Raw genomic sequence first — 17773 nt, forward strand, 5'->3', positions numbered from 1 at the left:
TGATGCTATGACACAGAGGTAATAGAGCTGCTTCCCTGGTTAAGGTCCATATTTCCCTTGTTAAGGTTTATAGATATGGACCTTGTTAAGGCCATATATAAGGTCCATGTTAAGGCCCATTTTAATATGGACCTTGCTAAGGTCCATAACTTCCCTTGTTAAGGTCTTCAGAGATGCAGTAATGCCCAATGCCTGTAGGTCTTTCTGGGGACTAAACAACACAGGCTGTTGCCAGTTCTGTTTCACTTGGCTCTGTGGACATTTCTCACTGTCATCCCAAGGCCATGCAGATAATCTCAGGGTACAAGACACAGTGTGCTAGCAAATGGGTCTGAAGTGGGGGAATTCCTTCTTCTCCATCCCTTCCTTTTACTGTCCCTCTGGACATGCCTCCAGTCTATGGAGTCATGACTCCATGGCAAGCACAGGTTCTGGAGGAAGAGATAGGTTGGTGAGTTGCCAGAAAACAGCTTTATTTGCTAGTTTTGAGGTGGAGGAGACAAGGGAAGTGTGTAGGGAGATGGTTTGCAAGTGAAAATGAGTGGTGCTAAAGGAAATAAATGACTGAAGCAAGAGCTCCACCTTCCTGCCAGTGCTAACCCTCTCCATTTCCTCTTGGTTCCTTTCCATCCCAGTTTATGGGCATTGAGGTCCACATGCTATGGGGAGCAAGGGGAAAGATGCCACCTCCAGGCTGCAATGATGACCTGAGCAGCAGCAGAAATGGGAGGATGGTGGAATGATGGGAGGTGCTTTACGTGGCACGTATCCAATCTTCCTGTTCATTGTTTCACAAGGAAAAGGGATTTAAACTGATGCACAATGTACATTGGTCTCACTGGGATTGGTGATCTGGTGCTTCCTGTAATACTTGGCATCCTCAACAAGTGAATACTTCTTGTCCTTTGTGTAGAAGGAGTTAGACTGGCAACACACAGCACCAAACCCATAGGGGAAGAGGTGTGAGTAGCTGCCTTGCTCTCCTTCTCCATGCAATCATGAAACGCAACAACTGGTGCATTGTATTTCACCCAGAATCTTTTCATGCCCTCATGACCAGGTGCTCCTGCCTCTGACTCTGTATTCTCATGGCTAAAATAGCAGGGATTCAGTCACCCGTTCTCACACGGGAGACTGAGTTTTGCATCATGACCCCTTGCTGAGCTCAGACCAGTTAAACCTGTTGGTTCCAGGAACAGCACCCATTTAATATCATGGTCCAACTATTAAAGATGGCAAAGACCCAAATATGAGCAGTGAATAGGTATGGGGTGATGGTGCCTTGTATATGAAGTTATTGTGGCAGGCAGTGTTCAAAGCCTTTGCAGAGCTCAGGTTCTTTGTAAGGGCGAGGTGTAGCTGCTCAAGGTGGGATTCAACTCATACTTTGGTCAAAGCAAGTTAGGTTCTGAGTGTTTCTCCCTGTTTTAGTTCCACATGGAGGCATCTGGTCCTAAAGCTGGTTGGGAGCAAATGATCCCGAAGTTTGGAAACAGCAAAACTTAAACCCTACCAGAATAAATCCTGACAATTCTTCCATTCCATCCTTGGGAATTGGGCTGGGAAGAGGCGTTTGCATTTTCTTCTCTTGTCGGAAGGTGGCAGCGGCAGGCCCCAGTTTTCCCAGTGCAATCCCTGAAGGATGTCCTGGGATGGGTGTATTGACCGATAAAGACAAGCCCCTTATACCAAGGGACGTGATGCAGAAAGAAGTTCATCTGGAGCCTGGAGATGAGGAAGAGGTGCTTTAGCTCAGCATGCTCTTCACTACATTCCAACCATGGAGACACCACAGCCGTGCTGGTTTCCTGCTTCAGTTTTTGAACACTTACATGGAGAATCTTTCTCATTGTGTGTGACCAGAATTTCCCTTCCTGCAACTTGTGGTCAATGGGAATCTTCAAGGAGAGTCCAGCTCAGCCTCCTCTTCAATCCCTTTGTATGTCAGATGCTGTTAGACTGCCTGAGCCCATTCTCAGCCTGTTTTCCAGACTGTCCAATCCAAGCTTTTAGGTCATAGAATCATAGAATGGTTTGGGTTGGAAACCCTTGCAATGGTCAGGGACGGCTCACACTAAACCATGTTGCCCAAGGCTCTGCCAAGCCTGGCCTTGAACACTGCCAGGGATGGAGCATTCACCACTTCTCCAGGCATCCTGTGCCAGTGCCTCAGCACCCTCACAGTAAAGAACTTCTTCCTCATATCCAACCTGAATTTCCCCTGTTTCATTCTGAACCTATCACCCATTGTCCTACCGCTATAGTCCCTGATGAAGAGTCCCTCTCTAGGATCCTTGTAGCCCCCTTCAGACACTGGAAGCTGCTCTGAGGTCTCCACGCAGCTTCTCTTCTCCAGGCTGAACAGCCCCAATGTTCTCAGCCTGTCTCCTTACAGGAGGTGCTCCAGCCCCTGAGCATCCTCGTGGCCTCCTCTGGACTTGTTCCAACAGCTCCATGTCCTTCTAATGTTGAGGACACCAGAACTGCACAAATCTTTGCATTACCTGTGGTCAAGTCACTGTCCAAGCCACATGAAACTTGGGATCACAGAGGTATGGTGGGATAGCTCAAATAAGTGGGTGCTACCATGGTTGGTTACAGGCTGTTTAGGAAGTGCAAGCAGGAAAGGTAAGGAAGAGAATTGCTTTATATGTGAGAGATCAGCTGCCTAAGGATGGGTGAGAGCTTATGGGTGAGGATGAGCAGGCAGGTCAGCATAGGTGATGTTGTACTGTGTGTCTGATACAGACTACCTAATCAGAAAGATATAGATGAGGTCTTCCTTCTTCAGACAATGGGAACAAGCCTCATATTCACAAGTCCTGGTCCCCATGGAAGGCTTTGAGCATCCCAGTATCTGCTGGAGGAGGAACACAGCAGAGCAGTAGCTATATAGGTGGTTTCTGAAGCCACAGCTTCCTAACACAGGTCACTGAGCAACCAACACAAAGAGATACTCTCATGGACATCATATATGCAAACAAGGAAGAACTTGTTAGGGATATGAAGGCTGGGAGCAGCCTTGGCTGCAGTGACCATGAGGTGGTGGAGTCCAAGATGCTGAGAGTGGGGAACAAGATAAAAGGCAACATCACAACCCTGGAGACAGAATGGGTTTCCCACAATGGGGAAATTAGTCCTCATTGGTCTAATAGCCTTCAACAATGAGTTGACCAGCTTGGTGTATGATGAGACAGATTTGGATGATGGTTATCTCTCACTTAAGGCATTATCTCTAACTTAAGGCTTTCAACACTGTCTCCCACAATAACCACATAGATAAGCTGACAAAGTATGTGTTAGATAAATGGGCAGTGAAATGGACTGAAAACTGGTGGAGCGATTGGTCCAAGGGGCTTGAAATGAGTGGCACAAAGTCCAGTTGGAGGCAAGTCACTAGTGGGGTACCCCAGGGCTATACTGTTCATCACCTTCATTAATGTCCTTGGTGATGTGGCAAAGCTCAAGTTTGCAGTTGATATATGGTATAGATGATATATGGATGCATATATGATATATATATATATATATGAGGATTTATATATGATATCAGGAGTGGCCAATACACCAGATGAGTGTGCTGCCATTCAGAGGGATGTGAACAGGTTGGAGAAATGAACAGAGAGGAACCTCAGGACATTCAGCAAATGGAAATGCAAAGCCTTGCATCTGGGGAGCAATAATCCCAGGCACTAGGACAGGTTGTGAGCTGTGTAGTATAGAAAGCAGCTTTGCAGAGAAGGAATTGAGGCTCATGGTGGACACCAAGTTGCACATAAGCCAGCAATGTTTCTTGGAGGCAAAGAAGGCCACTGAGCTGCATTAGGCAGAACATTGACAGCAGGTCAATGGGGACGATCCTTCCATCCCTACTCAGCACTTGTGAGGCCACATCTGGAATCCTATGTTCAGTTCTGGTCTCCTTAGCACACAAGGTACATCATTATACTGGAGACAAATCCAGTTAAGGGCTGTGGAGATGGTGAAGGGGATAGAGCATCTATTCTATGAGGAGAGGCTGAGAGATGGGGACTTTTCCTTATGGAAAACAAAAGGCTCAGGGAGGATCTTACCTCTTATCAGCCTATAAATAACTGAAGGGAGGGTACAAAAAGGATGGAGTCAGACTCCAGCAGTGCTCAGTGCCAGGACAAGAAGGCATAAACTTCAACACAGGAGTTTTCATTTCAATATGAGAAGTATGGTTGAATGCTGGGAAAACCTGCCCAGAGAAACCATGGAGTTTCCATCTTTGATGATGTTCAAACCCAACTGGACACAGCTGTGGTTGATCTGCTGTACTGACTCTACTTTGAACAGAGGGGTTGGACTAGACAATCTCCAGTGGTCCCTGCAAGGCTGGAGGCGTTTGTGCTCCTCTCCTTGTGACAAGTGCCCATAAAGTGCTCTTGTGTCCCATGAACCATCCTTTGCCCATTTTCCAGGACCATCACTGCTCACCTGGCTGGGGAACATCACCATAGGGCTGCTTCCCTCACTGGGGAGAAATGCTTTGGGAACCAGAAGCTTTTGGGTCAGAAGCATCTTCAATGTGGAGGCCAAACCTGGAATGTGTCTTGCTGCTGGTGGGAATCAGGCTGAGCCTATCACATGGGCAGTGGAGGTGTCTTCAAGACACTTGGGTACTTTCCTGGTTTGGACAGACTGAACCTGAGAACATAGAATAGAATCATAGAATCATAGAATGGTTTGGATTGGAAAGGACCTTAAGATTATCCAGTTCCAACCCCCCTGCCATGGGCAGGGACACCTCACACTAAACCATGTCACCCAAGACTGTCCAACCTGGCCTTGAACACTGGAACAGAGAACATGCTCATACTAGTCCAGACATGTGGATATTTCCAGCTTCAATGCCAAGCATTGCAGTATTAGAGGAAGATGAAAAGGGCCTTGAGGCAAAGCTGCCTCATTTACTGTTTTACATGTGCTGTCCTTGTTCTCTCCTTCTGGGTCAATGAGAAGTGACTCAGATAGGAAAGTATCCCTTGTTCATTGGATTAAGTCTTGAAGGGAGGCAGGGGATAATTAAAGCAGGTGACAGCTATGCTGAACAAGTGATTTAAGTTCCTTCACCATTAACAATGCCCTGGAAAGATGGATGGAACAAATAATCTCAAGGTAAGTGATTACTGCCTTAGTCAGTCATGGTTGATGGAAGGGGAAAGATACCAGCTTGGAAGTCAAAAGGAACAAAGGAAACTAGAAAACATTAACAGGGATGACAAATTCCCACTAGTTATAAATATAGGATCAATCCTTTCATATGCATTATGAACAGAGAGGGAGAGCACACTTTAACAGTTATTAAGTCCTGTAGGATTCCCCCATGGATCCACTGTGTCCATATGATGGCCACTGTCCAGGCAAGAGATAAATGTGAAGGTCCCATCTGGAAAGAGTTCAGTGCTACACAGAGTTAGTCTAAATAATATCCTAGAGATAAGAGGTGCCTGCATTGAATTCAAAGGGGGAAAAAACAGGTTGGGAAGGGAAAAAAAAAAGCAGGTGAATAATTACATACAAAGAACAGGACTCCTTATAAAATCATCTTGTTTCCTTCCATCCTGACCTGGCAACTATACAAAGCATCACTAATTGTCAGGCATGGCACACAGCACATGTCTGGGGTAGATACAGTGAGGTCTGGTGGAAATATAGTAGGAGCATCAGCATTGAAGAAACCCTTTGTACTTATGGTCTGGTCTGATCTGTGCTCCAGGTCCTGCACTAACCAGCATCCCTCATGTCCTACTCCAGTACCAAGGTGGAAACCAATGTGGGGAGAGCTACCAAGCTTCCTGTACCCATCTGCAGCTGCAGTTTATAGCAGACTGACCTACTACTGACTTTGACAATCACATCTCTCTGCTCATCAGGATGCTTTAGCCTATTGCTCCTCATATTGAGGGGACACATGCCCTTTCCCCAAGGACACCTTCCAACATCTCAGTTCCAGGAATCATCCGACCTTTACATGCTCAACAGGCTTGAAAAAGGGCTGAAGTGTCTTGTAAAGTTGTGCCAATGTAATGGTTTTAAAGCCAGACAGAGACATGCTGGATCTTGGCCATACATTGTAGGGAATTGTAGTAAAACCAATTAGTAGGAATAAGGCTGCTGTGACTAATGAGCTAATGAGTGATGCCTGAGTGGAAACGGCCCTAAAAGAGCTGCAGGGTTGGATTCCTGATACATTATTCATAGGGATAGGCCACATTCAGGGTTGGCACTGCTTAGTTTTTACTTTGCTTTTTCAGGTTTCTCTTTTAATTATTAAAGACATTTCTTCTCAATGGAGGAAATGGAGGAGGGCAAAGGTAGGTGTTTAATGCCTCTCTTTTTGGTGCAAAGTGGCTGTCATATCTGAAGAATTATGATTCTTATAAAAGATAGATGGGGGATATGATGCACCAGAGGTGAAGTTCATGGTAGTTTAATCCCCAGCACATTTCATGCCAGCAGGTTTGCTGAATAGACTGACCCATCCTTGCTATTGGCTTCTTTGGCTTTCATCATTTCTTGGAGAGGGCTTGGAGCTTTAAGGTCCTTTCCAACCCAAACCAGTCTGGGATTCTGTGATTGACACTATTCTGAAGCCACTAGGAGAAAAGCATGAATTGTTTGCACAAATCTCTTTAGCCTTTCTAATGCATAGCTTATATTGTAGTTATGATCAACCTTGCAACATGTTCCAACTTAATACCTGGAATGGAGCAACTGAGGTTCATTTTCCAAGGCCAGGTAGCAAATAATTGACAGAGCTTAGGATAAAACCCTAAGTATGTGGCTTTCAGGCCAGCACTGTTGCTTGTAGTAACTCATGCACCTCCTATCAGGGTTGCAAAAGAGCTGAAGAGCACTGATGAAAAAGGAGCATTAACTATGGTTAACCCATGTGGAATACAATGTTGGCTCTGTTTCTGAAGACACTACTGCCTTGATCCACAAGCCCAATTAACCTCTCTGCATCTCAGCTTCATGATATCTGATTTTATAACAAAATAGGAGATGAGATAATCGTATTTACTCATCATTCAGGAGTGGTTTGGGGTTTAACCTACTTGTAGGTGTGCAGCCAAAGCTTAGCACTAGCATATGATACTGTCACAGCAGCACCTGTTTACATCTACCTTTGAATCCAATCACTGCTTTTTGCTCCTACATCAATCTGCACTGGAAAGCTGGGGAATTCCTAGGAGATATATGAAGAGCTGAATAGAACCAAGAAAATGGAGAGTTTAAAATGATTAGGTTAGCTATAAGGAAGAAGTTCTTTAGTGTGATGGTGATGAGGCACTGGAACAGGGTGCCCAGAGAAGTAGTGAATGCTCCATCCCTGGCAGTGTTCAAAGGCCAGGTTGGACAGAGCTTTGGGTGACGTGGTTTAGTGTGTCCCTGCCCATGGCAGGGGGTTGGAACTGGATGATCTTCAGGTCCTTTCCAACCCAAACCATTCCATGATTCTATGATTGGAGACTATTTCCAGAGTGGATGCAACTGCTGCAGGCCTGCACATCACATGAAGATGCCTCCATCAGAGACTGTCTCAGCTGTCCAGGTAGGACAGGAGAGGGGATCAGCACAGGTTTCTCAGGCTCAAAGTAAATATTTGACTCTGAGCTCTAAATTATAACAAACTCCTCTGAAATGCAGAGATTTATTGTCCCAGTTTTCCCTTGAACAAATACACTGCAAAATGCCTTCTTTTCTCAAAGGCTGTTGAGAGTTGTGGGTTGTTGAAGCAGATTTATACAGCTTGTGTCTTTGTTGTTTTTCTTCTCTGTAATTAATGGAAAACCCCCAACACAAGTGGCTGTGATTACCCACTAAAGAACAAAAGGAATTCAACAAAGCACTGTTTGGATGTTCCCATTTCTCATGTTGTTATTTCTCTGGTGGCTTGCCAGCACTGCAAGGCAATTGCATAGGGTGTGCATAAAAGAGGAAACATTTCAGGCCATGTTTAAAGACTCAGATAAGATCAACTGAAACTATAAACAAGTGAAGTATGCTGTCACCCCCCCCCCCCCCAGAAACATCCCTTCACACTGAAGAAGGTCACGGGATTTAAGCAGGGTGTTGGCATCTATTCTTCCACCCCAAATCGTACAATGTAATGAAGATCACATTTCAGATGTGCATGTGAAACCAAACATCTTGCACACATTAGTTGAGGTCACTTAATACCAGAAACCAGAAGCTACACCCCTTTCCATGTTTAGGGTTTTCTTTTCTTTCCTTAGGAACAAAGGAGACACCATCAGCGTATTTCTCCTTTCTTAACAGGATTATGAAGTTCTCTGCCAAACACGAGAAATTCCAAACCAAGAATACACCTAAATGCCTTTCTCTAGATGAATTCGGGCTGGAAATAACTGGCAAACATTCAAGATCAACATTATGACTGCAGTAGATAAGGAAGAAGTTCTTTACTGTGAGGGTAGTGAGGCACTGGAACAGGGCTGCCCAAAGAAATGGTGAATGCTCCATCCCTGGCAGTGTTCAAGGCCAGGTTGGAAGGGGCTTGGAGCAACCTGGTCTAGTGGGAAGTGTCCCTGTCTCTGGCAGGGGGTTAGAACTGGATCATCTTAGGGTCCTTTCCAGCCCAAACCAGTCTGAGATTCTATGATTATGGAGGTAAGTGTGAAAACAATGGGTCCAAATTCCTGAAGGGATAGATCACCCAGAAGTGGTTTTGTAAATGAGGCTGAGCTTGCTAAAATGGTGAGAGCACTGCCACAAGGGCTTTAGGTTTGGAGAGATGATGATGGGGTTATTTATCTTGGAACAGCAGAAGACCTTTTGATGTTTCAAGAATTTGAGTCATACTAACCCTAATTAAAGTTGGTGTAATAGATAGTGTAAGTGCTGGGAATATCTCCAAGACTTTCTCTGTTTCAGGTTTCCCTCCTGTGTTTCCTTCCTAAAAGTGTGGTTTGGGTGGGTACTTGGCATAACCACAGTTCTTCTTAGTTTGTGCAGTTCCACAATCAAACTTGCTCATCACACAGTGTAGAAGGATTTACTAACATGGGACTGGCCTGAGGCACAGGAAAAGTGGGAAGATGCCTGGAGCAGCAAGATCGAGGAATGGGAAAGCCAAGCTGCTTGGCAAGCAAATAGGTCATGGGCTTGCTGTCACACGTAGAGAGGGCTGGCTCAGAAGAAAGGGGATTCTCCATGTACTGTCTTCCCTGAATGGACTGAACCTGAGGAACTCCTTCGGCTCAGACTTTCATGTCCTGGCTCTGTTCCACTTGTGTGACCCCGCTTGCAGCACTGTGTGCAGTTCTGGTGTCCTCAGCATGAGGAGGACATGGAGCTGTTGGAACAAGTCTAGAGGAGGACACAAGGATGCTCAGAGGCTGGAGCAGCTCCTGTATGGAGCCAGGTTGAGAACATTGGGGCTGTTGAGCCTGGAGAAGAGAAGCTGCATGGAGACCTCAGAGCAGCTTCCAGTGTCTGAAGGGGGCTACAAGGATGCTGGAGAGGGACTCTTCATCAGGGACTGTAGTGATAGGACAAGGGGTGATGGGTTCAAAGTGGAACAGGGGAAGTTCAGGTTGGAGATAAGGAAGAAGCTCTTTATTGTGAGTGTGCTGAGGTGCTGGCACAGGGTGCCCAAAGAAATGGTGAATGCCCCATCCCTGGCAGTGTTCAAGGCCAGGTTGGACAGAGCCTTGGGTGGCATGGTCTAGTGTGAGGCATCCCTGGCAGGGGGATTGGAACTGGATGAGCTTCAGGTCCTTTCCAAACCAAACCGTTCTATGATTCTATGCTGTCTTCTAAGCGTTCCTACCACCTTGGCCTGTAAAGGGCAGGGAGAGGAGAGAGGGAGGCAGTGCACTCCAACCCTCAGCCTCCTGATCCTATAGCTTGGGCAGAGATATTACAGTGCCAAAACCCCAAGTGAGTAAGGGACTGCAAATCAGCTCTCCACTTCTTTTCCTCCTGATAACCTCTGGCCCTTGCTGGGGGTAAAACCCAGAGGAGAGAAGTACACGAGGTTCAGTGTCTTGCTGTTCACAGATTGTTTTCTTCCTCAGGATTCATGGAAACCACTGATGTAGCTCAAACAACTGCGAAACAGAAGCATCACCAAGCTGAAAGGCAAGGCACAGCCACTGGGATTATTTAACACCCCTGGGCTTACCTATCGTGCCTAACCACAAATCACCCGGCTTAAATAAATCTCACAAAATGTCCACTCTACAAAACCTCATTTTCTTCTCCAAGGAACATGAAAAGAGATGACGGCATGGCAGGAGGTGGGGCCTGATTTGTAACCCGTTTGATTCATTTATAGCTCAATCAGACTCGTTCTTCCAGTAGAATTGGATTGGGGGTTAGAATCGGTGTATGGCAAGCCAACAGGACGTGAGCCGTTAAAGCCACTGGTGAAGAGCAGTGGCAGCCCAGTGACCAGGAGACAAGGGTCTGTGCAAGATGAAGGTGGTTCTGTCTCTTCTGTTGGTTGCCATCACCTACGTGGAGTTTGGTAAGTTCCTGCTCTGATTTATCCTCGGAGATGCAGCATGATGGGGTGGGATCGACCTTTTCCCTCTCAAATCCGTGCCTCCCACTTTGAGCAGTTTTCAGCAACACAATCTGCCTTTGGAATATCTCCAGCTTGTCACATGTTAAAGACCATCATGGTCTCATCGGGATTGTTAGTTCAGGCTCTTTAGGAAGTGTTACAAGGCAAAGCATAATTATACTGTGTAATTTCTTTAATACATATCTCAGCTCTCACTTTCATGTGTTCTTGCTCCATTTCACTCTCAGCTTTCTATAAAAATTATATTACTTGATAATACAAAACCAAATATAAATATAAGTATAAATAGAAATAGAATTAGAAATATTTAAATATATATTTAATAATAAAAATATATCAAATACATACATTTAACTTTCTGTTCCTGTTTTGATACTTAACCCTGAAATCCATCCAGCCACTTTAATGCAGTGTGTGTTATATGTTGTACATGTGGTTTATTAAGCTTCACCCATTTGGAAGTGGGATGGTTCGCATGAAGTCAAAGACGCTTTCTACTTGGGAAACAACCAAATGTGAAGCATTTTGTGGACTTTCCTCAGGGACTTTCTCTTTGCAGCAGAATATAAGAGTTTGTCACCACAAGGAGTGACTCTCACTATCCTTCCTCCCTCCTTTCTGTCCCTATCTTCTTGCTGGAGGGGTTAGGCTTGAAGCACACAGTCAAAGTTGGGTAGGCAACCACCCCTGATACTGGGGGTGACCTATATGGGATATGGAGGTAGGGATCAAGCCATATGAGTTTAGGCTGTCCAGGAATGCCATGCTAATCTTACCCTTCTGTTTCCATCAATGGGATTCAGTTGCTTCTTCTCCATCACCATATCCATGAAGCCAAGCATGGGAGGATGTTTGGGATATTGGCGTTTTCATTCCCTAAAAAGCAGGAAATCCCCTCATTTCAGGCAGACCCACATGAGTGGTGATGCCGTAACCTCCACTGGTGGAAGGTGACTGCACAGTGGAAAGGGCGTCATGGCATAGACTCCCCATCCCTCCATGCTTCCACCAGAATAACTTCCTGCACAAACCCCTTATTTTATACTGATGATTCCAAGCTCAAAGTTGGTGTTACCCTGGTTGGCCAAGGTAACTTCTATGCAGGGTCAGTGCAGGAGATGTTAATGGAGATATTACCTATAAGGATAGGTAGATATTAGATATAAGGAAGAAGGTATTCACTGTGAGGGTGGTGAGGCGCTGGAACAGGATGCCCAAAGAAGTGGTGAATGCTCCATCCTTGGCAGTGTTCAAGGCCAGAGTCTCGGGTGACATGATCTAGGGTGAAGTGTCCCTGCCCATGGCAAGGGATTGGAACCAGGTGATCTTAAGTTCCTTTTCAACCCAAACCATTCTATGATTTTATATTAGAGTGCTCCACACAACTCTTCCAGGTCCAGACACTGTAAAGTGTGATTATATCTGTGCCTGGTTGGGATGTGGAGCAATGTTAGGACCTTTTCCTTTGTATTTCTTTCCTTCTTATGTAAGGATGTTTTCCCTCCTCCACCATCGGGCCTGAAAGCAGATTTTGCAGGGGAGGGACAAGCGTAATTTTCTTTCTAAAGAGGAACACAAATCCTGTGGCTTTGATTTATCCAGTGATGAATATAATGAAATCTGAGAATAACGATGAAGCTTTCTCCTTAAAGCTGTATTTGACAGCTGTCAGACGTAGAATTAATGCAAGCAAAACAGTAACCCACAATGGGCAAACAGAACCAGAAAGTTTGCTTTGAATAGAAGGAAGAGAATTACTGTGTCTGTTTAGAAAAGGGCTCTTTCTGGCTTACTAGTTAGGGTGAAGTTGCATTGTCTGTTTTCATAAGGTGGCTTGCTTGACTGAGCCTGCTGTTGTGACACCCTGCTTTAGGCGTGCTGAGATAAGCTGAATTGTTTCTCCTCAATGGGGTTTAAAGGGATTTCAGCAAGGATGTCACATCGATGGGGTAAGGACTGCTTTCTAGAGCAAGGAGGGACTGATTGTCTATGAGGGTATCAAAATGCATTGCTATGCCTGTAAGGCACACACATGCAGGTATCTGCTAGGATGGTGGAAGAAAGGACCCAGCTCAGCTGTTGGCTTCTTCAGAAAGAAAAGCAAAGTACCCCAAAAAGCTTGTCCAAAAATGGCTTGGGGATGTGTTGGCTCAATACGTTTAGCTTGGAGTGCTCTGGAAATACTGCATAACAACCAACTTGCATCTTTGGTGTCTTTGTCTAAAATCTCTCCATCTCAAAAGACTTTAGGCACTGAAAGACTTGGGCTGTGGCTATGATGTGTGTATAGGAGCCAGTTGGCACCTGCAGGCTTGCATGGGCCTTTGCAGCTCAACAGGGAGGTGATGAAGAGCATCTACGCACTGGTGAAGTGCATAGATGAAGGATGAAGCAGGGCGGATTTGAACTGGGTTTGGAGACTTGGGTACCAAAGTCTGTTCCTATAGTCTCTGTTGAGAGCAGCACATACCCTGTGCATATTGTGGTCACTGTCATCTTTTTAAAATGACTTCTTACACATTCTTCTTGCAAAACCAGAATCTCAGCACAGAGGAAGGATTGTGCTTACTTTGTTCTCATGGCTCAGTGGATCTGATGGAGACAGTTCTTTCTCTCTGGGACACTCTCCTGTCTGAGAGCTCCCAGTCTTTGCAAAGAGCTGACAGACTGGACAGCATCAGATAAAGTCCTCCCTGCTGTAACCCACATTCAAGTCTGATTTCCCTTTGTATCCAGATCCCTCACCAAGGGGAAGTCATGCTTGACCAACTTCATAAACTCCTATGATGAAGTGTCTGGCCTGGTAGATGAGGGGAGAGCAGTGAATATTGTCTATCTGGCCTTCAGGAAGACCTTTGACACTGTCTCCTATAGAATCCTCATAGACGAGCTGTTGAGGTATGGACTGGATGAACAGACAGTGAAGTGGATAGAGAACTGTCTGGATAGCCAAGATCAGTGGGTGGTACTCAGCAGCACAAAGCCCACTTGAAGATTAGTAACTTAACCCAGTATTGACCCCAAAAGTCAATGCTGGGTCCAGTCCTGTTTAACACCATCATTAATGATTCAGCTGATAGGGCAGAGCTCATCCCTAGCAGGCTTGTGGATGACACAAGAGTGGGAGGAGTGGGTGATACACCATAGGTGCCATCAAGAGGGACATTGACAGGTTTTAGAACTGAGCTGACAGGAACATCAGGACAAGTGCAGAGTCCTGCCCATAGGAAAGAACAAACCCATGCTTCACTCTATGCTGGAGGCCATCCAGCTGGAAGGATCTGGGGGTCCTGGTGGACACCACGTTGAACATGAACTAGCCATGTGCCTTTGTGACAAAGAAGGTTACTGGTATCTGGGTTGCATTGGATGAAGAATGCAGGTAGAGGGAGGTGATTAATCCCCTCTACTCAACATTGGTGAGGCCATATGTGGGGTCCTGTGTCCAGTTCTGGGCTTCCCAGTACAAGAGAGACATGGACAGACTGGAGAGAGTTCAGTGGAGAGCCACTTCCTCTGAGCTGACTGTTCAACATGGAGAAGGCTCAAGGGGAAACCTATTAATGACTATAAATACTTGAAGGGAGGGTGCAAAGAGGATAGAGCCAGACACTTTTCAGTGGTGCCCAGTGACAGGACCGGAGGCAATGGGCACATGGCACAAACAGAAACACAGGAGGTTCCCTTTGAGCATCAGGAAAGACTTTATTACTGTGATGGTGACTAAGCAGGAAGGTTGTCCAGGGAGGCTGGGGAGTCTCCATCCTTGGAGTTAGTAAAAACCCATCTAGACACAGTCCTGGGTACCTGGTGTTAGGTGGTTCTGCTTGAGCATGAGGATTGGACTAGATGACTTACAGATGTTCCTTCCAACCTGCATCATTCTGTGGTTCTGTGAGTTTATGATCTCTTTCTGCTGCTCTTCTAATGCAAAAGCAAGAAGAAAAACAGATGCAAAGTAAGAACAGAGTAGAGGTATACCAGCTGCAAGGTCTATTCTGAATCATGGGGACTTCAATGTGTGTGACTCTGTCTTGCTCGCCTTGTTACCATGGGTTTGAACCCACATCTGAGGCTGCACTTGACCACCAGTCTACTGAATTACTCATTCCCATTGGTATAAATACCTCTGTCTATTCCATCCCTCTTCTTGGTATAAGAATTTTGGGGAGATACCCTCCCCAGAGGTAGCTGAAGGAACACCAACAGCATATGGTGGACAACATAATGCCAACCTATGTTTTTCCTCCTTGCAGGGCAAACCTTGGAATGTTACACGTGCCCTGAACCTGTCAGTGTCGATCAGTGTACGACAATCCAGACTTGCAAGAGTAATGAAACCATGTGCAAGACAACTATGTATTCCCTGGAGGATGGTAAGGGCAATTACTCCTTTATTCATATTTTTAACATGAGTCAGTGTTTCTAATGTGAAGACTGCCTGTGTGGAAAGCAGACCCTTTTCTCCCTTAAATACGTAAGCCTGGAAGAGAACTTCTTAGAGGCATAGAGAAGCCTCCTGCTGCTGTGGAAAGCAGTCTTCATGTGCATGAATACTTAGTGAATGCAAGCTCATAGTTGATGCTCAGTGTTGAGAATGGTTAGAAAAAATATGTTGACTTGAGCTTGAGACATAGAATCATAGAATAGTTAGGCCTGGAAAGGACCTTAAGATCATCCAGTTCCAACCCCCCTGCCATGGGCAGGGACACCTCACACTAAACCATATCACCCAAGGCTTCATCCAACATGGCCTTGAACACTGCCAGGGATGGAGCATTCACAACCTCCCTGGGCAACCCATTCCAGTGCCTCAGCACCCTCACAGTAAAGAACTTCTTCTCTATATCCAATCTAAACCTCTGCTGTTTAAGTTTCAATCCATTACCCCTTGTCCTATCACTATAGTCCCTAATGAAGAGTCCCTCACCAGCATCCCTGTAGATAAAGAGTTCTGGCCCTCCAGGCCATTTACATGGCTGTGACTCAAGATCTGTTTGTGTGAGGTGTCCCTGCCAGTGGCAGGGGGGTTGAAACTAGATGATCTTGAGGTCCTTTCCAATCCTACCTATTCTATGCTTCTATGAAAGATGGTTGGAGTAGAGAGGCCAATAGAGATGAGCAAGGCTTGGTAAAGTGGGGACATCAACTTCTGGTCATCTGGTGGCCAAACAGCTCTCAGGAAGGCATCATCAGTTGGACTGGTGACCCTACAGGTCATAACCTGTCCAAACAGAGAAATGCACTGTGAAGGTGGATGCTTTGTCTTTGCATGGTCCTGCTCTGGTTGTGCATGGGAGAGGCAGAGTTAAAGCAGGGCAGAAAAAGAGCCTAATTGACCTTTTATAGGGTAAAGCTGATCCAGACACAGAGGATGCAAAGTGCTGTTCAGCTTGTGGCCACTCAGTGGGAGCTGTGTTCTTGACAGGAAGTAGATCAATTGTGTTTGAAATGTAGCTAAGACTGGTGGTGAAAGCACCTAGTCTTTCACTAGGGACAAGGGAACTTCTCCTCCATTCCTCCCATTCCTAACTGTTCCTCCTTTCTTTCTGTGTTGTAGTTTATCCCTTCACGGGAGTCCTGACTGTCACCAAGATGTGCTCTTCCGTCTGCATCCCGTCCGATGTGGATGGGATTGGCTTGACGCGCCCCGTCTCCTGCTGTTATACTGACTTGTGCAATGTGGATGGTGCAGCTAGTCTGAGGAGCAGCTTTGTGCCAGCTGTGGTGCTAGCAAGCTGTCTCTGCATCCTCTTCTGGACTAGACTGTGAAGAGCTGATGGCGAGGTCTTTAATGCTGAAGAACCCAGTGAGAATAAACCCCTACTAGCCCAGCGTTTTGCTTGGGTGCCTCACTGACAACCATCAACAGCTCCAGGAATCACTTCATTGAGCATCCTTTTCCCACAACCAAGAGAGAAACCAAACTCGGGAAGTTCTGACCTGCATTTCTTAATCCATTCAAAAGCTCCCACAAAATTAACAATGGAGTGTCTTTGCTGTGCTAATCAGTTTGGTTTTGAACTAAACTGTATGAAGTTTATTAAAAGCAGAATAGTCTTGCACTGAGAGCATCCCATACCTCCTTAGAGCACTTTGTCCCCCAGGTGTTAGCCAGTAGAACTGACCAAGCTTCTCAGATGAAACTCGGTTATGTGGCAGGTCCTTTCCACACCAGGCTTTTGTTCTGTCTAGATTCCCTTCTTGCACACCATAAGTTAAGGAGACACTTCTGTGTCCAAAATATGAGGCAGGAGAAGAAACTTCTTAAGCCAGTGATCTAATCCAAGGAGGCTGAAATCTCTTGTTTTCTTTACCCTCTTGAGAACAATAAAAAGGTTGTGTTAAAACTGTGGTGATCACTGAAGTTACTTATACTGCACACATCCTTGGATGAATATTTTATAATTTTATAATTTTATTTTTTTTAAATTGTATTTGCTTTATTTTATTATTATTATTATTATTTATATTTTATTGCCTCACAACCCTCACAGTAAATAATTTCTTCCTTATATTTAATCTCAGTCTCCCCTCGGGCAGGTTCAAGCCTTGGCCTGTCCCTACATTCCCAAGCCCCTCTCCAGCTTTCCTGCAGCCTCTTTAGACTCTGGAGGTGCCCTCAGGTCTCCCCTTCATGCTACAGAGAGGCAGGATCCCCTCCCTGAGCTGCTGCTCATGCTCTGGGGGTGCAGCCCAGCACATGGGGGGATTCTGGGCTCCAGCACTCACTGAAGCTGGGTCATGGGGAGCTTCTCCTCATTGAACAGCCCCAAGTCCTTCTCAGGGCTGCTCCATCCATTCACCACCAGCCTCTATACTTGGGGTTGCCTGATCAAGGGGCAGGACCTTGCATTTGGCCTTGTGGAACTTTATGGAGGTTCTCCCTTTCTATCTGCCCCTTCCAACAATTGGCACTCTTGGGTTCCTGCTGTCCCAGAAGCTGCATCAGGACCGCTGTGTATTGTAACCAACAGCAAAACATCACCCATGTGTCTTACTGCATGTTAATTTTATTCATGCTCACAGCCTTCACAGCACCCTTTTAGGCTTAATGCCATCATTTCACTAAGTGTAGCTTGCTTCAAACAAACTCTTTCAAACCCCTTGCCTCACAGATTCATTCACACCCCTTGTTCTGACAGATAAGCAGTAGTGAGACCGCTCCCTCTCTATATTCCTTCTACACCA

General features: G+C 45.7%; 1 protein-coding gene across 1 annotated transcript; it reads left to right on the top strand.

Annotated features, from left to right (window-relative positions):
- The first annotated feature begins 10470 nt into the window (after positions 1 to 10470).
- Positions 10471 to 16354, top strand: LOC115947504 (ly6/PLAUR domain-containing protein 2-like). Its single transcript, XM_034068370.1, has 3 exons — positions 10471 to 10522; positions 14839 to 14958; positions 16143 to 16354. The coding sequence occupies exons 1-3, from the start codon at positions 10471 to 10473 to the stop codon at positions 16352 to 16354; spliced, it is 384 nt and encodes a 127-aa protein (XP_033924261.1).
- The last annotated feature ends 1419 nt before the right edge of the window (positions 16355 to 17773 follow it).

This window comes from Melopsittacus undulatus, chromosome 1, assembly GCF_012275295.1.
Source record: "Melopsittacus undulatus isolate bMelUnd1 chromosome 1, bMelUnd1.mat.Z, whole genome shotgun sequence".
In the NCBI taxonomy this organism is placed as follows: Eukaryota; Metazoa; Chordata; class Aves; order Psittaciformes; family Psittaculidae; genus Melopsittacus; species Melopsittacus undulatus.